The 17494-nt window shown below is 32.0% G+C and overlaps 1 protein-coding gene across 3 annotated transcripts in view; it reads left to right on the top strand.

The window, feature by feature from the left end:
• The first annotated feature begins 1951 nt into the window (after nucleotides 1-1951).
• The window catches only part of LOC110995735 (kinesin-like protein KIF21A), a 58725-nt gene continuing 43182 nt past the window's right edge, over nucleotides 1952-17494 (top strand). For 2 of the 3 annotated variants that reach the window (XM_045632525.1, XM_045632524.1), the window contains exons 1-3: nucleotides 1952-2289; nucleotides 4975-5027; nucleotides 16140-16368. In XM_045632525.1, the coding sequence (XP_045488481.1) occupies nucleotides 4990-5027; nucleotides 16140-16368 (267 nt within the window). In that variant the 5' untranslated portion in view covers nucleotides 1952-2289; nucleotides 4975-4989. Of the gene's footprint in view, nucleotides 2290-4463; nucleotides 4802-4974; nucleotides 5028-16139; nucleotides 16369-17494 lie in introns of those variants that run through there. The other variant, XM_045632526.1, reaches the window with a different exon arrangement.

Raw genomic sequence — 17494 nt, 5'->3', positions numbered from 1 at the left:
ACTTTTTTAATTTATATTTATTCAGCTTCTGATCTATAGTGGAGACTTACCAGTAATTCAAAATTAACCTTAATAACCTAAAGCAAGGCAAACTTATATAAATAAATATCTTTAATGTGAAGTAAGTCTGGAGAATGAATAAAGCACGATATAATATTTATTTTATTTATTTATTTTATTCACACTTCGTTGCTAGAAAGAAACACAAATAACACAATATATATAAATTACAAGGGATGCAACGGGCGGCCTTATCGCTAACAAGCGATCTCTTCCAGGCAACCCTAGTAATAATACATATATGCCACGATATAATATATGAAATAAATTTCGTAAAATTATTTTTAATGGGATAAAATATATATTATACTAACAAATAGAAATATGTAAAATAGAAAGACATTATGAATATCCGTAAACAGAAGCTATGCAGCTATTGTTTGAACAATGATGTTTGAGGGGCTAACAGCCAGGTCAGTGTTAAGACGCGGGCGTTCGCCCCAGCATCGCTCGTAATACCCGCTGTGGGAAACTATTGTTTTACACCTGTCATAAAAAGCCACAGGTTTTAATAAGGAAGTATTTTATACATCGTGTATTCATAGTAGCACAATTTTTATAGGTTCGCACGCTATTCTAATTTTAAATTATATGAAAACAAAACGTATGAGTGTTGCGCATGAGGGCATTGGGTAATTGGGCATTGTTGATTACGTGCTTAACAAAGGTCGTAATTTTTTTTTAATGGCTATTACCTAAGATTTACTTTAGCTTACGAGAATAGCTGTCAATTAGTTACCTATTGGCACAGCCAGGTTTAAACACGATCTCAGGGTTAAAAGTCGCGCTCTTAAACCCTATAACCCAACAGACCTCTTAATCCAAATATTGATAAAAGTGTGCTAATAACCAAATGACGGTTTGTTATAGCCATCTGTCGATACAAGCTATCCATAGTAGTTCGGATCGGTGAATGTGGATAGACCTTTGTATGAAAATGACAGTTTAACTGTGCCAATATCCTATCTTAAGATTCTAACTTACAACAGTTTTTTAAATAATTAAAAAGCATTTTATATGTTTTAAACATAGACATGTTTATTTTAACATTATTTGTATGTTTTATTTACTTTATTTGGTTTATATATTGATTATATTGAAATATGAGTGTTAAGAGCGAAGAGATTGCATTCTATCCGTCGCCAAAAATGGATTGTCTTCGTAGGGTTTGGTTATTGGGATGCAGATAGGAAATCGATCGACTGTAACGGCCTCATCTCCGATTGTTTTCATTCTGAGATTGTGGATACATTATTGGGTTTGGACGTTAAGCACTAAAGTAACACTGGTCCTTACAAAAAAAAATTATACTAAGAGTGTAGACGTATTCAATTAAATATTACTTAAATAATACGCCTTTTTAAATCAACGGTGGTACCAATGACATTTAAAGTATGCTATAAGTATCTCGTATTATAAAGTTATTTTCGTGATTTATTTTTGGTCTTGCACTAGTCCCTCATCATCATGTATAATGACTATAAATATAAAAGTAGATTGTATTTTAATTTTATGTTAATTATTTTATTGAATGCAGCGGCGTCTCTTATCAAGTTATCAAATATACAATTATCCGTTAGTCACTGTAGTTTGTAGTACGCACGACATTTTTAAGATAGACGCTAGATGGCTCCTTCTTAAGTTAATTTTTTTTAGTACAGTTTATATTTAAGAAAGTTTACAATTTAATTTTATTAATATTTAATTATTAAAACTTTAATGATGAATGTATTCTATTTTTCATGTAATAGCTGCGATATCTCTTTTGTATTTATAAAGAGTCAAAAGTCAAAGACAGTTTGTCAGACGATAATTCTTACCGTCATATTCAATACGTCAATGTAAAAAATATAAAACACATGTGAAATGTCAGAACTATTTGACAGTCAAACTCGGTCGGGCGAGTCGGCTGGTAGTTGTAGATTTTATTGTGCGTTATTAATTTTTATAACTTCGTAATATTATTGTCGCATAAAAGATAAATCAGTGTTTCTCAAATATAATTGTAAAATCCGCATACAGAGTAATTATTAACATTCCCTACTTGCATAAATTGCTATAACGCAAAGTTTAGGAAATCCTCACAATGCCGCATTGTTTTTAATTTTGTTCAAATGGTGAAAGATGGACGTAGTTCTCGTTTTGTGTCTATTTAGCGTGTCGCTTTATAACGGATATGAGAGAAAAGCTTTCTAGTTCCGGAGTAATAATATTTTTATCTCTTGCTTGGTGAGTATTCAAGCCAGAAAGCCAAGTGAGAAGCCAATATAGTGTGACAACTCAGGTGAGATTACTAGGCGAAGGATGCTTGAATAAATTTATTATACAATCATTTTTAATACCCTTTTTAAAATATTTGTAACCATTAACATTGGTTACTTTTGTCTTACAATAAAATGTAGTATTTATGTGGCATATTTGATTCCGGTATATCTGTTTTATAATTGCTTGAAGTTTCTAAAAAAATATACTGGATTTAATTCCTATTCTGTTTTTAAAACAAATCTTGTGGGTAATGTATCTTTATTTAACTGGAACTTATACACCTCTTTAACCAGACATGGCATTAGAGTCATAAACATTATTAAAGTAATCAAATCAGTAATCTGTAGTGAGCAGTACTAAACTTGATCGGGAAATAAATAGTACAGTAATTTATGTTAATCATACAATCAATAACACAAAGGTTTTGTTTAAACATACAAACCCTACAATTCCGAGTTTGAAAGAATGAATAAAAATTGCCTACTATTTATAAATCATATTTAAAGTAAAAAACCAAAAGTATTAGTCACAATAGACCGTATGTACCTATACAGGGCAAAGATTACATAATTGTAATTAATGGTGGGTAGTCTTTTTTGCTGTTTTTCACTAACATATTCTCATCCATGTATTGTAAGCATATATTCGTAATGTTCGTTTAGCAAAAAAACCGCCAAGTATTAGATAGTATTGTAATATGCAAAGCTTTTTATTGCCCAAGAGACCTTGTATTTTATTAGCATATATCGATGAAATCGTAAGTGACAAGTAACTTCTTGATGATTCTAAGGTGTGGCTGTGATGTAACCTATGTTTGGACTTTGTCCGCGAATTTACGCCTCTACCGTAATCGTGTATGTCAATAAAACAGTAGTTAATATAAAAGATATACTGCAAAATATAGCTTTAGCATGCAATTTGTATAATCTACCATTACAGGTAGATATAACTCTACCTGCTTTGTAGCAAAATTTATTTATAGTTTTTCTTGATCAATGAAAAACCTAATAGTATAAGTTAATACTAAAGTCTGTCTAAAATAACCGGATACGCATGTCTAACATATGTCGACAATGAATTACATATAATTCGTTGTCGACATATGCCGAAATAGCATACTATTTCGGCTATACAAAGAGCAGAGACAATGAGAACTTGGAGCAACTGATGGTGGTTCGTAGCACAGAACTGACACTGACACAGCACTGATTTGGTTTTAGTTGCGCCACTGTTTTTTTAATATTATGTACTATTTGTATTTTATATGTTTTAAACATAGACATGTTTATTTTAACATTATTTGTATGTTTTATTTACTTTATTTGGTTTATATATTGATTATATTGAAATATGAGTGTTAAGAGCGAAGAGATTGCATTCTGTCCGTCGCCAAAAATGGATTGTCTTCGTAGGGTTTGGTTATTGGGATGCAGATAGGAAATCGATCGACTGTAACGGCCTCATCTCCGATTGTTTTCATTCTGAGATTGTGGATACATTATTGGGTTTGGACGTTAAGCACTAAAGTAACACTGGTCCTTACAAAAAAAAATTATACTAAGAGTGTAGACGTATTCAATTAAATATTACTTAAATAATACGCCTTTTTAAATCAACGGTGGTACCAATGACATTTAAAGTATGCTATAAGTATCTCGTATTATAAAGTTATTTTCGTGATTTATTTTTGGTCTTGCACTAGTCCCTCATCATCATGTATAATGACTATAAATATAAAAGTAGATTGTATTTTAATTTTATGTTAATTATTTTATTGAATGCAGCGGCGTCTCTTATCAAGTTATCAAATATACAATTATCCGTTAGTCACTGTAGTTTGTAGTACGCACGACATTTTTAAGATAGACGCTAGATGGCTCCTTCTTAAGTTAATTTTTTTTAGTACAGTTTATATTTAAGAAAGTTTACAATTTAATTTTATTAATATTTAATTATTAAAACTTTAATGATGAATGTATTCTATTTTTCATGTAATAGCTGCGATATCTCTTTTGTATTTATAAAGAGTCAAAAGTCAAAGACAGTTTGTCAGACGATAATTCTTACCGTCATATTCAATACGTCAATGTAAAAAATATAAAACACATGTGAAATGTCAGAACTATTTGACAGTCAAACTCGGTCGGGCGAGTCGGCTGGTAGTTGTAGATTTTATTGTGCGTTATTAATTTTTATAACTTCGTAATATTATTGTCGCATAAAAGATAAATCAGTGTTTCTCAAATATAATTGTAAAATCCGCATACAGAGTAATTATTAACATTCCCTACTTGCATAAATTGCTATAACGCAAAGTTTAGGAAATCCTCACAATGCCGCATTGTTTTTAATTTTGTTCAAATGGTGAAAGATGGACGTAGTTCTCGTTTTGTGTCTATTTAGCGTGTCGCTTTATAACGGATATGAGAGAAAAGCTTTCTAGTTCCGGAGTAATAATATTTTTATCTCTTGCTTGGTGAGTATTCATTTAGATCTTTAACTTTCCCGTAAATAACTGAAGGGTTTTAATTTTAATTGCTTTTGTAGAGAAAAATATCAAATAATTCTAATTTCTAAAGTTTTATAAAATATAACTCTAAACTATATTATTGTATCTAAAATATATACGATATATTTTATTATTTACAGAATCCATATGAAAACATGGCTAGTGATGAATCCAGTGTTCGAGTGGCTGTGAGGTAAGAATATTTATCTGTTCAATTGACATTATGTACTTATTTACTATATGTAACGTGAAACAGATTTATTTGTACCAACATAGTAAGTAATAAAGAAAAGAATCACTGAAAGAATTCATACCATAAACAAATTTGTTTATAAACATTACATAACTCTCAAAATATAATGATTAAAAAGTGTTGTAGTACTCAAACTATTTTTTTTATTATATAAAAGATTCTTTTATTATATTAAATATTTATATGATTGACTTAACTGTTTAATGTTGTAAGTTAACTTTTGAAATCTGTCTTCATGAACAAATATAACATTATATTTCTTATATAAATTAACATGTAATTTTCATAATTGCATAACAATTCTTACATGAGGCCATAACTTGAGAAGCCAATATAGTGTGACAACTCAGGTGAGATTACTAGGCGAAGGATGCTTGAATAAATTTATTATACAATCATTTTTAATACCCTTTTTAAAATATTTGTAACCATTAACATTGGTTACTTTTGTCTTACAATAAAATGTAGTATTTATGTGGCATATTTGATTCCGGTATATCTGTTTTATAATTGCTTGAAGTTTCTAAAAAAATATACTGGATTTAATTCCTATTCTGTTTTTAAAACAAATCTTGTGGGTAATGTATCTTTATTTAACTGGAACTTATACACCTCTTTAACCAGACATGGCATTAGAGTCATAAACATTATTAAAGTAATCAAATCAGTAATCTGTAGTGAGCAGTACTAAACTTGATCGGGAAATAAATAGTACAGTAATTTATGTTAATCATACAATCAATAACACAAAGGTTTTGTTTAAACATACAAACCCTACAATTCCGAGTTTGAAAGAATGAATAAAAATTGCCTACTATTTATAAATCATATTTAAAGTAAAAAACCAAAAGTATTAGTCACAATAGACCGTATGTACCTATACAGGGCAAAGATTACATAATTGTAATTAATGGTGGGTAGTCTTTTTTGCTGTTTTTCACTAACATATTCTCATCCATGTATTGTAAGCATATATTCGTAATGTTCGTTTAGCAAAAAAACCGCCAAGTATTAGATAGTATTGTAATATGCAAAGCTTTTTATTGCCCAAGAGACCTTGTATTTTATTAGCATATATCGATGAAATCGTAAGTGACAAGTAACTTCTTGATGATTCTAAGGTGTGGCTGTGATGTAACCTATGTTTGGACTTTGTCCGCGAATTTACGCCTCTACCGTAATCGTGTATGTCAATAAAACAGTAGTTAATATAAAAGATATACTGCAAAATATAGCTTTAGCATGCAATTTGTATAATCTACCATTACAGGTAGATATAACTCTACCTGCTTTGTAGCAAAATTTATTTATAGTTTTTCTTGATCAATGAAAAACCTAATAGTATAAGTTAATACTAAAGTCTGTCTAAAATAACCGGATACGCATGTCTAACATATGTCGACAATGAATTACATATAATTCGTTGTCGACATATGCCGAAATAGCATACTATTTCGGCTATACAAAGAGCAGAGACAATGAGAACTTGGAGCAACTGATGGTGGTTCGTAGCACAGAAGACAAAAGATCACGTGGCCAGCAGTCAAACCGAATTAAGTGGACACATTGTCCTCAAAGTTGTATGTAAACTGTAATAAGGGGGGAGGAGCTAGACAGAATCCGTTGGAAACATTGTCCGCTCCAGATATTTTCTAGCTGGCTACGACGCTGCGTTACCTACTGAAGAGAGTCTAAAATAAAAATAGCCGAGTCAAATCTTAAGTTTGAATTACATCCCGAGAAATACAGGAATTGGTTCTCATACATATTTCAATTCTTTTGTTCGAAGTCGAGAATATTATTATTGGCTCTCCTTTTACATGTATGTTTTTGATGGGATTGTAATATATGTATTGAATGGAATGAAATGGAAAAAAGCATTGTTTTACTAGAATATTGTCATTACAAATACCTAATTATGAAACAAAGAAGCACAATATGACTACAGTTAAAAGAAAAATAAACAAGTTTAAAAATCTATTCATACACAAGGTCCCGCGAACTTAATTTCTTCTTAATGTTATACTACTTAGCGTACATTTTTTGTACATACCTACATGAAACATTTGCTATGCTACCTCAGAGACTATTCGGTTTTCCAGACTGAAAAATTTAGGTTCTGTGATTTTAACATTAAGGGGGATACAAAATAGATGGCCGATTTGCACGCATCTTCACAGAATTCGGTCGAGCCTTTTCGGGGAAGTTTAATAACAAACACTTACAAATACGAGAATTTTATATATTAAACAAAACTTATTAACTAAAATAAGTATAACGTTGTTCTCGTGTGTATTTACGTATTTCTGTTTATTGATTTGTGCCACTGTTAGATAAACGTCCTTGTCTTGTGGCACGCATGCTTATACATTATTCATACTTTAATGTTCCAACAATGGAGCGTTAGGCGCTAAGATATTCCGCAATTTATAGCTTATAATGCACCGTAAACCGTATTTTTGCATTTAATATTGTATACTCACATCTTAATGTTATATAAGGCTGCGTTTAGTCCATGATAAGTACTCTAATACTTACATTACATTTATTGAAAGGATAGGCACAGACCGCAGATCTCCACTAGCTATGGTCCTGGTTCTCTCTCGCTTCATCCACTTTCATGACATTCACAATGCTCGTGGATACATTTAACTTGTACCTTCTCTAGTAGGTCCTGGATTTAATCCAGATATGTACGAGAAGGATTATTTTAACCGAATTCGCCATACACGTTTGCATTACCTATTTGTAAACTGCAATGATAAAGCATTTAATTTTTAACTAAATCTTTCGTCTGTTGAATACAACATCTGTTATCAAATCCTAAAAAATAAATATATTTTTTAGGATTTGATAACAGAATAGTAACAAAAGCTGAGTTGCTTAAATAATAGATATGCCTACGAAGTATAGTTATCCGGGTAATAAAAAATGCTTGCGAAGTTTTCCGATTGTATGATGCTTATAAAAATATACGCAATTTTTAAACTTACAAACACAGGCAATTGTGTACGTCGGTTTTGGCCGTCGTGAAAAATGTTAACTGGTTTTAATAACATACTTTTAGAACTATTATTGATTATTCATTGAGTTATAATGATGGTGTTGTATTTTAGTATTGTTTTCCGACGTTGTATTGATTTAATATACTTGATGGAGTTCGCTTTGTAAGCAGACATTTTCCGGCGTATCAAATAATATTTATCATTTATAAAAATGAAACGTGAAATGATACTGTAAGTAAAGCACTGATATTTCTTGTTTCACGGCGTAAATACAATTTGATAGAGTTTGTCATAGACAAAAACATCTTCAAGTTCGTTTCGATAACGTTTGTGATTTAGAGATTTTATGTTATAAGATGCAAATTATTTATTATAAAAATTTATATATGTGTAACCTGTTGTGGAGGCATCCAGTGTGTTTGTATTTGTTTTATTTTTGACTTTGTTTTTATTAAGGATGTCTCTGTTTGGTTTCCCAATAAATAAATAAATAAATAAATAAAATTTGTTTCGCCAAAAACTACAGGCTAAACTATTTTCATCGCAATGGCGAATGGCGTCACGATTCTGACTTGCAGTTTAATACAATTTGCTATTACAGTCCTGTCATAATATAACAATGATTGATTATTAATGGTTTTTATTGGTTATTGCGACAAACATAATTAAGTCGATAATAATCGCTTAGTCAAGTGCCAGTTTTAGTAACTGTATTTATGGAATTTAATTAATTAAATTGAATGATTATAAATATTGAGGTAGTAATGAAGAAATTACTGTGTAAATATCACGAAACTATCAAGTTTTTTGCTCCACTCTCTAGACTTTCTAGCGAAACCTGGCATTAAGTACGTCGACCGGAGAGTTTCAGAAAATATCTAAAGAAAGTAATCAGCATTATAAAAAGCAAACTCTGTTGAAATGACTTCTACTATTTGGTGAAAATTATAATTTTAAACGGTAGAAAAATACGCGTACTGTTAAAATAGTTTTTAAGAGTCACTGGTTCATACAGTGATTAACGTGATTTTTTCAACCGACTTTAAATGTATATTATAATTCCGTTTTATTAATTGTACTCCTCAATATGTTAACTGCCCGTCTCAGATTTTTTTTAAATCAGTATTTTTAAAATCAAATTAACTGCGAAATTAAAATTAAATGCTTTATCAATGTGATCATCATGAATTCTCAGAGTCCTAGTATCAACTATGCCTAATAGTTCAACACACATAACTATACTTGTATCTATAAATTAATGATATTTATTGTATTTATATATTATATTATAATTGTTAAATGAGTATCCCAATAGAAAGTCACAATAAAGAGTGTGAAAATTCAGTTTTAATTTAATGAACCATCTCTACAAGATTTAAACACTAATTACATTCCAAGATTTCTGTATTTGTTTCGCGACCTTTTTCTTTCAAATAACTATTTGTCATATTGACGATGTTTTCGTTCAAAGTACGAGCTAGTGTTAAATGCGTACATAGAAAGTTCATTGGTGCACAGCCGGGATTCGAAGTTTGAAATGAGATGATTTGCACTTTCCCCACCCGCACCGCAACGGATATAGAGTTATATTGCCGTATATCATCACAAGTGGCATTATTGGCTCAACTATGACCTATTGGACATCCTTTTATTAATGATATCGTATCGTTTAGGTTCAGCAAGGGGTCTATTGATCTGACCACTGTAGAACTCTCTTGTACTATGCTTGATTTACTTTATTATTATTACCATTTTTAAAGCATAATTTGTGATCGGCTGTGCGCCATAACGAACGACATTTTCGACCTATAACTTAGCTGTGGATTCAAATATACAAATACAAATATTTATAAACATAATGTAATATTGATATGATCACTCTAAGATGTTATTTGATTAGCTAATTACGTAATAACTTAAGAGAGACAGTCCCTTATATAGGGATTGAATAAATTAACTGGTATGCAGATTGCAAGACTTTTTTCTGTTTTTGATGGCATTATGATTACTTGTGAATTTCAATTTGTATTTCAAATTGAACACACTTTTATGGTCTTGGTATCAATGTTGTATTATTATTTATTTCTTATATCCAGTTCCGATACAAATTAGATTTGAATAATATATGTAATAAACTATTATTAACTAATTGGTTTGAAGGACCTAGACCTAATAATGTTATTAATTTACTAAGCCATTTACAAATCGATGTAACTTAATAATTCAAAGTCGTACTGAAGGCAATAATGGCTGTATTTTATTAGCTGAGATCAAATTATGTATTCTTTTATCGTGGTAGTTGGATAACTATTTTCTTTTTGAACGGCTTCAGACCCTAAGAACCTTTACAATGTGAAGTGATCTTTTGGACTATACTTTCTACAGATAAAAAGCGTTTTTATTTCTTTTTGAAAAATGATTGTACCAAGGCTGTACATTATGCTCACTCAGGCTTTCTTTGTTTTATAAGCATGACGATTTCCTAAATCGTCCCGACAGTATAAGCAGACGTAGGCACTCTTTTTAAGGGCCTGTTTCCCAATGTATGGATAAAGTACCAAATAGCTATGCAACACATAAATTATACGAAAGATAAAAATTCCGAATAAGATACTTCGCATTTCATGACAAATAGCGCTATCTGACAGTCGTGAAACGCAAAAATACTGTTTATCTTACCAATAAGTAATAAATGGCTTATTTGGAACTTATCCGGACACTGTGAAACAGACCCTAAATGTTAAATTGCATTCATTTGTTACATATCAATTAACATTTCATTATTGTTGTACGCGAGTGGTTAATATAGAGTTAAACAAAAATCTTCTATTATTTAAAATACTCCGATGACCCAGGTTATGTACAATTTTAATGGAAAATTAAAATATGTTGAAATGATTTACTAAAATTGGGTTTGACATAGAAACAATCTTTTTAGCGTGGAAGCAGAAGACTGATTATTATCTATCTAACATGAACAGACATGTCTGCCACTCTGGGAAGTTTTTTTCTTTTTTTAATAGAACGGGGGCAAACGGGCAGGACGCTTTCGTGATGTTAAGTAATACCGACGCCCATGGATACTCGATGCTAGAGGGCTCGCAAGTGCGGTGCCGGCCTTTTAAGAATTTGTACTTTTAAGTTACAGTTAGCCTGGGACTTAAAATTAATATACCAATAATAATTATATATTTTCAATAGAATTTGACTGAACGCTTTAGGCAATGTAGAACACTTGTGGGCGATTCATAACTGGGTTCGCCCACGCTCTGTCATTCAGTGTGGGTTTACAAAGCCACAGCCTCCACGATGTCCTTACAAAACCTCAACAGGTTATGATCTATGCAAATTGTATTTGGACAAAATATACGCGAAATTATCTACGATTTAGGATACAAAGTCAGTTAATATGTATTTATGATTCGGAGATGTCATTTTTAGGATGAAGACAAACATGAAGATTCCTCCATCACAAAATAATATTTCACTAAGTTACTGAGATTTATTTGGCGCGAATTTCATCGCTCTAAACAGGAAAAGGTAATTCAAAAGTTTTAAGCGTGCTGACGGCGGGAAGTAATATTTTAATAATTTTTATATATTTATATTATATGATGAAGTATTTTCGAATTGAGTTAGGGTCATTTTGCCAACTACAACTATAAGAATATAAACTCTGTTTAGAAGTTACAGACAGGAAACAATATTTTATGCATTGCATTCATAATGATTACTTCGCAGTCACTATCAAAAATTCTTTGGATAATGGAGCCAAGTCGCTAGCTTATGATAAAAAATTTGTAAATGTATAATATAGAAATAATAAATCACGAATTTTGATGAAACTTGTTTACCCAAGCGCGAAAGTGGCTTGTGGTTGAACACTTGTTATTTTAAACTCTTGATAATTTTAAATTTATCTCTGGTCCCTTGAGTTTCAAATTATCGAGATATTTATGTGTCGTCTGTAAACGCAAAGCTAGCAAGACCGACCTGGTGATGCAAGTGGCTATAAAGAAATACAAGGTCTAATCAATCAATAGGTCAATAGGACAGAAGATGAGAGTAGCGATTTCATACAAGTCTTATAAGCAATACCAAATAGAAGCCTGAAACTAGCTTTTGTCGTAATTAGTGCGACTTCTAATTTATCCAAGTACTCCTTGTGTCTCAGTGTTCTGACAGTTGGAGTGCCAACTGTCAACGTAATGAGCACACGAACTTGTTTTCTTTTGAGATACAGATATAGAAACGTAGAACATCGAAGTCCTATTTAATCTATGCCCAAATGATCTAGATATTCATAGACTACCGAAAAATATTTAGGAAATTTAATTAATTAAAAACACCAAGTATGTTTAAAATAAGAAGCATTATTTTTTTTAAACAGGAGTCGAAATACGTATTTTGTTAAGTTTTTGATATATCCAATTTGCTAATAAAGTAAAGTTTTATGGGTAGAATATAATAACAAAACGAAATTATTTATTTATTTAATAATAAGTAAATAAATAAATGTAAAAAAAATAATAATTGCATAACGGAATTAGAAATATCAGTCTTTTTACATCGAACTTTTAAGAATTATTAGCTGCAACGTGCAAAAATTTTACTTTAGTTGAAAATCGCGTGAGCTCCGTTGTGTAATTAGCTGACTACGCGCCGTTCAATACCCCCGGCTCAAAAGGCGGACACAATTAGGGCATCGAAACTCGGTTCAATTCTGAAAACCCGGGTTTTCGGGTCTAAGAGTAATCAAAACCCGGGTGGACCGGTTTTTTCGAGCATTTCGATCTTTTGGCCTCAATCAATTGTAAGCATTCATGAACCCGTGAATGCGTATGAGACCTAGATTTCGAAAACTCTATCCCTTGCAAAATTTGGTGAAAGTAAAGTGATCCCTATATATCTTCTATTTTTCATAGATGTCCATTCATCGAATGATATCGAAAACTTCTTTTCATCTGACAGTATAATTTTAATCTCGTTTATTATTTCTAGCTTCCTTTTATCAAAGTCTTTGAGAATTATGTGGCGAACGGTATCAGCAGTAGTTGGTAATTTGTTGCCGGTCTTTTCAGAAAGGTACTTTATATGTTGTGATTTTGAGAACGTTCTAAGAGAAATTCCATCAACTGCAGCCATATGAGACACCATAACCTGCATACTTGGGTTGGCATCAGTCTCAAACGCGCGCGCAACGATACACCCTCCTCTCTCAACTGCTCCACAGTTCACCCCACTCATGTCCTGAGATGGACGCGCATTTAACTTGCATGTCTTGTTTATGGGTAGGAACGTAGCAAGGAAGCTACTTTTTGTGTCATAAATAATAATTTATTAAAGCGAATTTTTATTCAATTTACTTATTATTGCATTCAAAGTGCTTTAAACTTAATAAACAACAAAAACAAAAGTATAAAAAAAACCCGAAAAACCCGAAAACCCGAGTTTTAAAAATTGAAACCCGGTTTTTTTTGTAATCCTCAGAACCGGGAAAACCCGGGTTTTTACGGCCCGGGTAAACCCGGGCTCGATGCCCTAGACACAATGTATGCGTAGGTTTACTGGGAAGCGATCGACGTATTGAAAAGTTGCCAGGATTTATCGTTAGCTACTATTCCAAATTGGGTATCTATATTTTTAGTCTATGAAAAGATTATATTTATTAGATTCAGTAAAAAAATCTTAGGATATAGAGAACAAAAATATTTTATTTCCGGTACAGTACTTTTTTGCGTTCTATTTTTAAATGCTAAAGTCTATTTTAAATAAAGATCGTTTAGATTATACCAATACGAATTCTATTTTCAAAATATCTTTCCTGTGAAAAAGTATAATACATTGCGTTCTATTTTTAAATGCCAAAGTCTATTTGATATAAAAATCGTGAAGAGTATACCAATACGAATTCTATTTTCAAAATACCTTTCCTGTGAAAAAGTATATTATACTATATACGTCTTTAGGTTTATCTTTATTACCGATTGCGTTGTGCGTGCGTGCGCGCATCCAGACTGCTGGTCGCTACCGACCATGCGTTGAGTCAGTGTTGCTATTTTTAACCTACCATATTTATTTTCGTTGGTTCGTATGGTCCTTACTATAATGTATTGAAAGATGGCTTTGATGTCTAAATTTGATTTGTATTTGGTTTATAATTATTAGGCGAAATCATATTATATTAAAAGTTCTCGAAAATTTGTATCATTTATAGCAATTATTAAAAGAAACTTTCGAAGTAAATTCTCAATTAAGTCCTCTGTTGCAGATTATCTGCTAATTAAATGAATCTTTTATCTGTGCTCGATCTGCGTGACGAACGACTTTAGTCTGTGACATGGTCGTGGCCAGTCGTGGTGAAAATGAAAGTTGTATGAGCTTTATAATTTTATAAACGTATTTCATTGTAAAGGGGTTCGTTCAGAATCAGAATTGATCGATACTACCCCTCATAATGTGTCATGTGACCCCATAGAAACGTTTTGTATGCTTTTAAACTTTATTAAGGAAATTACATTACAAACACTTATACATAAGAATTAATTGTTTATAACTTGTAACTCGTCCAGATAGGAAGAGACGAAAGATTATTTTAGCTAGCAACTCTTGCCAATCATATAAAGGACGATCAAAATTTTATTTTTGTGAAGTTTAAACAGTGTAAACTGTTTTATTTCGTGGTACTCTCGCGTCAATGAAACGTATTGTGCTATTAAAATAATAATAGCTTTATTCATAACAAAATATGGTTGTGACAAAATGTATCAAAACTCATCAAGGGCTCCCTAGTGTGTGGCTAGCCCTTGTGTTTCGGAGTAAATGGTGCACGATTAAAACAAATTAGAAAAAGTAGTATTAATGTTAAATCTTATCAAACAAAAGTCGTATAGACCTTATGTACGCGTGAGTCTATGAGTACGTATATGTGCGTATAATACTCTGTATTTAAGAGTATGAATGAGAGTTGTTATAAGCGCTGTCTGGGTCAAAATAAATGTATTCCGCTTCATTCTTTTTAGGGTTGGGCCTCAGATTTTTGTATCGGTATCATGATCAATCTGATAGACAAGTATGTTACCAGCCTCCTGTTTCTGACACACGCCGTTGACTTTCTGGGTCTGAGGCAAGCCGGTTTCCTCACGTTATTTCATTCACCGATTTCCCTGTTTCTATCTATAGATACTTTGTCAAAGTTCATAGCTATTATATTACGATTCTGAGTGCACGTGCGTTACGTGCGTCTTACCTAATTGTTCGTTGCGACGTATAATTTGTCTGTTAATCTTTATAGGTCATCGTTCAGTCATTCGGGTCAGGGATCAGGAGGATTGGATCGTTGACATTTCGTAACTGGTCAGATTGTAATACATTCTTATCTTAATCGAACTGGAAATGATTAATCTGTTGTCAACAAGAACGTTTATTTAAACGTTATAGGAAATAGTCTAGTCGATCTGGTGAATAGTTTCCATGTGTTACCAATAAATTTAATACATATAATTTTATTAGTTAGAAGTTTTTATTACATGTCAAATACAATCAGCCAGGTGACTTCCAGCTAATTATCATCACCTTTCTTTCTTCTCACGATTCTTCAATTAATTTCGACCTTCAATTGTTTAAACAAGAACATAGTCATTCCTGACTGTCAACGCTGGGTGCGTTAATGCTTGAATACCCATTTTGAATTAAAATATAGACACCTGTCCATGAGCTGCGATGATTTCCCTTTGTGGGCGTCCCGTAGGCTCGTTTGACTATCCTATGCAATAAAAAAAACATTAGACAGATGTGTCATTTTGACAGAAGTATATTTTTCGAATACCTTTTTGTTTCTACGCCTTAAAGATCTCTCATACTAATAGAATATGAATGCCTTAAATAAAATTATTTTAAAACCCTATCTAGTTACTAAAATCCAAACTTGGAAACTTGAGAATGTACTTTGTGGTAAATGGCTTCTTTAACAGTTCCCCTACAAACATTTTTAATACTCAAATACCCTATGCAACATTGTTGTTGATATATTAATTTACCTTTTCAGAATCAGACCACAGACGCCAGCGGAGGTTCTAGAAGGATGTGGCATCTGTGCGAGAGCAGGAGGCGCTGCGGGGGAAGGTGGAGTCGCTCTTGGCTCAGAGAGGGCTTTCACCTTCGACTATGCCTTCGAACCTCTGGTAGGCCAACAGGAGATTTATGACACATGTGTCAGAAAGCTCGTGGAATCAGCCCTCGATGGATACAACGCAACTGTGCTTGCATATGGACAGGTTAGTTACTACACTACTTTTGCTTTATTGTCCATTATTGACATAATATACAATGGAATCTCAATAGCGAGATTCAATCTTTAAGTCAAATTCCGCTAAACCCTTAATTAAATACGCGATATCTCGAATTATTTAGACTTTGTAACTCGAAGAAAATATTGTTTCCCTATATTGCCCCTATCCCGAAGTATTGTTAATAGATATTTATACCCTGTAACTCGAATATAAAAAAGTGACTATAAGCCGTAGTTGTATAATGACGTCTTGTAATTCTCAGAAATAATAGCAATAAAATCTCAAATGAGTGTTCGGGTTTCGTGGCTTCTAATATATTTCTTTTGTCTTGTACACGTGCAATGAATGAATACATTCATAAAAAAATATACCACAAAACTTAAGTTATTCAAATTCGACTCTACAAAGCGAAAAATACACTTTGAAATTGCGCCTCTGTAGTCGGAATTTCAGCAGGTATCTCGAAGTTCTTGTGTCGAACTTGGTAACTCGAACATTCTGCGGTTCACTTGACATTCGAGTTATCGAGATTCCAATGTATATTCATTTTATATATTTATTACGATAAATTAATAATATGATTCAGGCAAATGCCTCGTACACAATATTAGTTGCGTGCCCCATTCCAAAGGGTAGGAAATGGGGTTGTTCATAGACATCTCGTACGGCTTTTTTATGAAGAAATTCCTACTATTATTCAAGACTACAACGTTCTCTCTTCTACCATTAGTCATAGGGACTTAGAGTGGGTACAATGTGAGACGTTGGCAGAGTTTTATTTAAACCATTGTACATTATATTTTTATCAGTTAATTGTGTAATAATTACTTCTTATTTGTTATCGAAAAAGATGTAAACAAAATGAATAGTTAATGAACTCGTGTTGATAACACGAAAATATTTAACCCATTTGTCAATATAATCTCGTTTTTGTTATTTCGTTATCGTTACGGTTTGTTTGTTACCATGGTTACCTCTGTTGAATTGTTTATTATGACGTTGACGCAAGGAGGCAAAACATCTTGAATCAAATACGTCCTACATTTGTATTGTCTTAAAGTGAAGAACGCAACAATTGTAGTGTGAATTGAATACACTTTTGTGTTTGCTG

The sequence above is a fragment of the Pieris rapae genome, chromosome 20, assembly GCF_905147795.1.
Source record: "Pieris rapae chromosome 20, ilPieRapa1.1, whole genome shotgun sequence".
NCBI lineage: Eukaryota > Metazoa > Arthropoda > Insecta > Lepidoptera > Pieridae > Pieris > Pieris rapae.
This window is presented reverse-complemented; position numbering and strand designations above follow the sequence as displayed.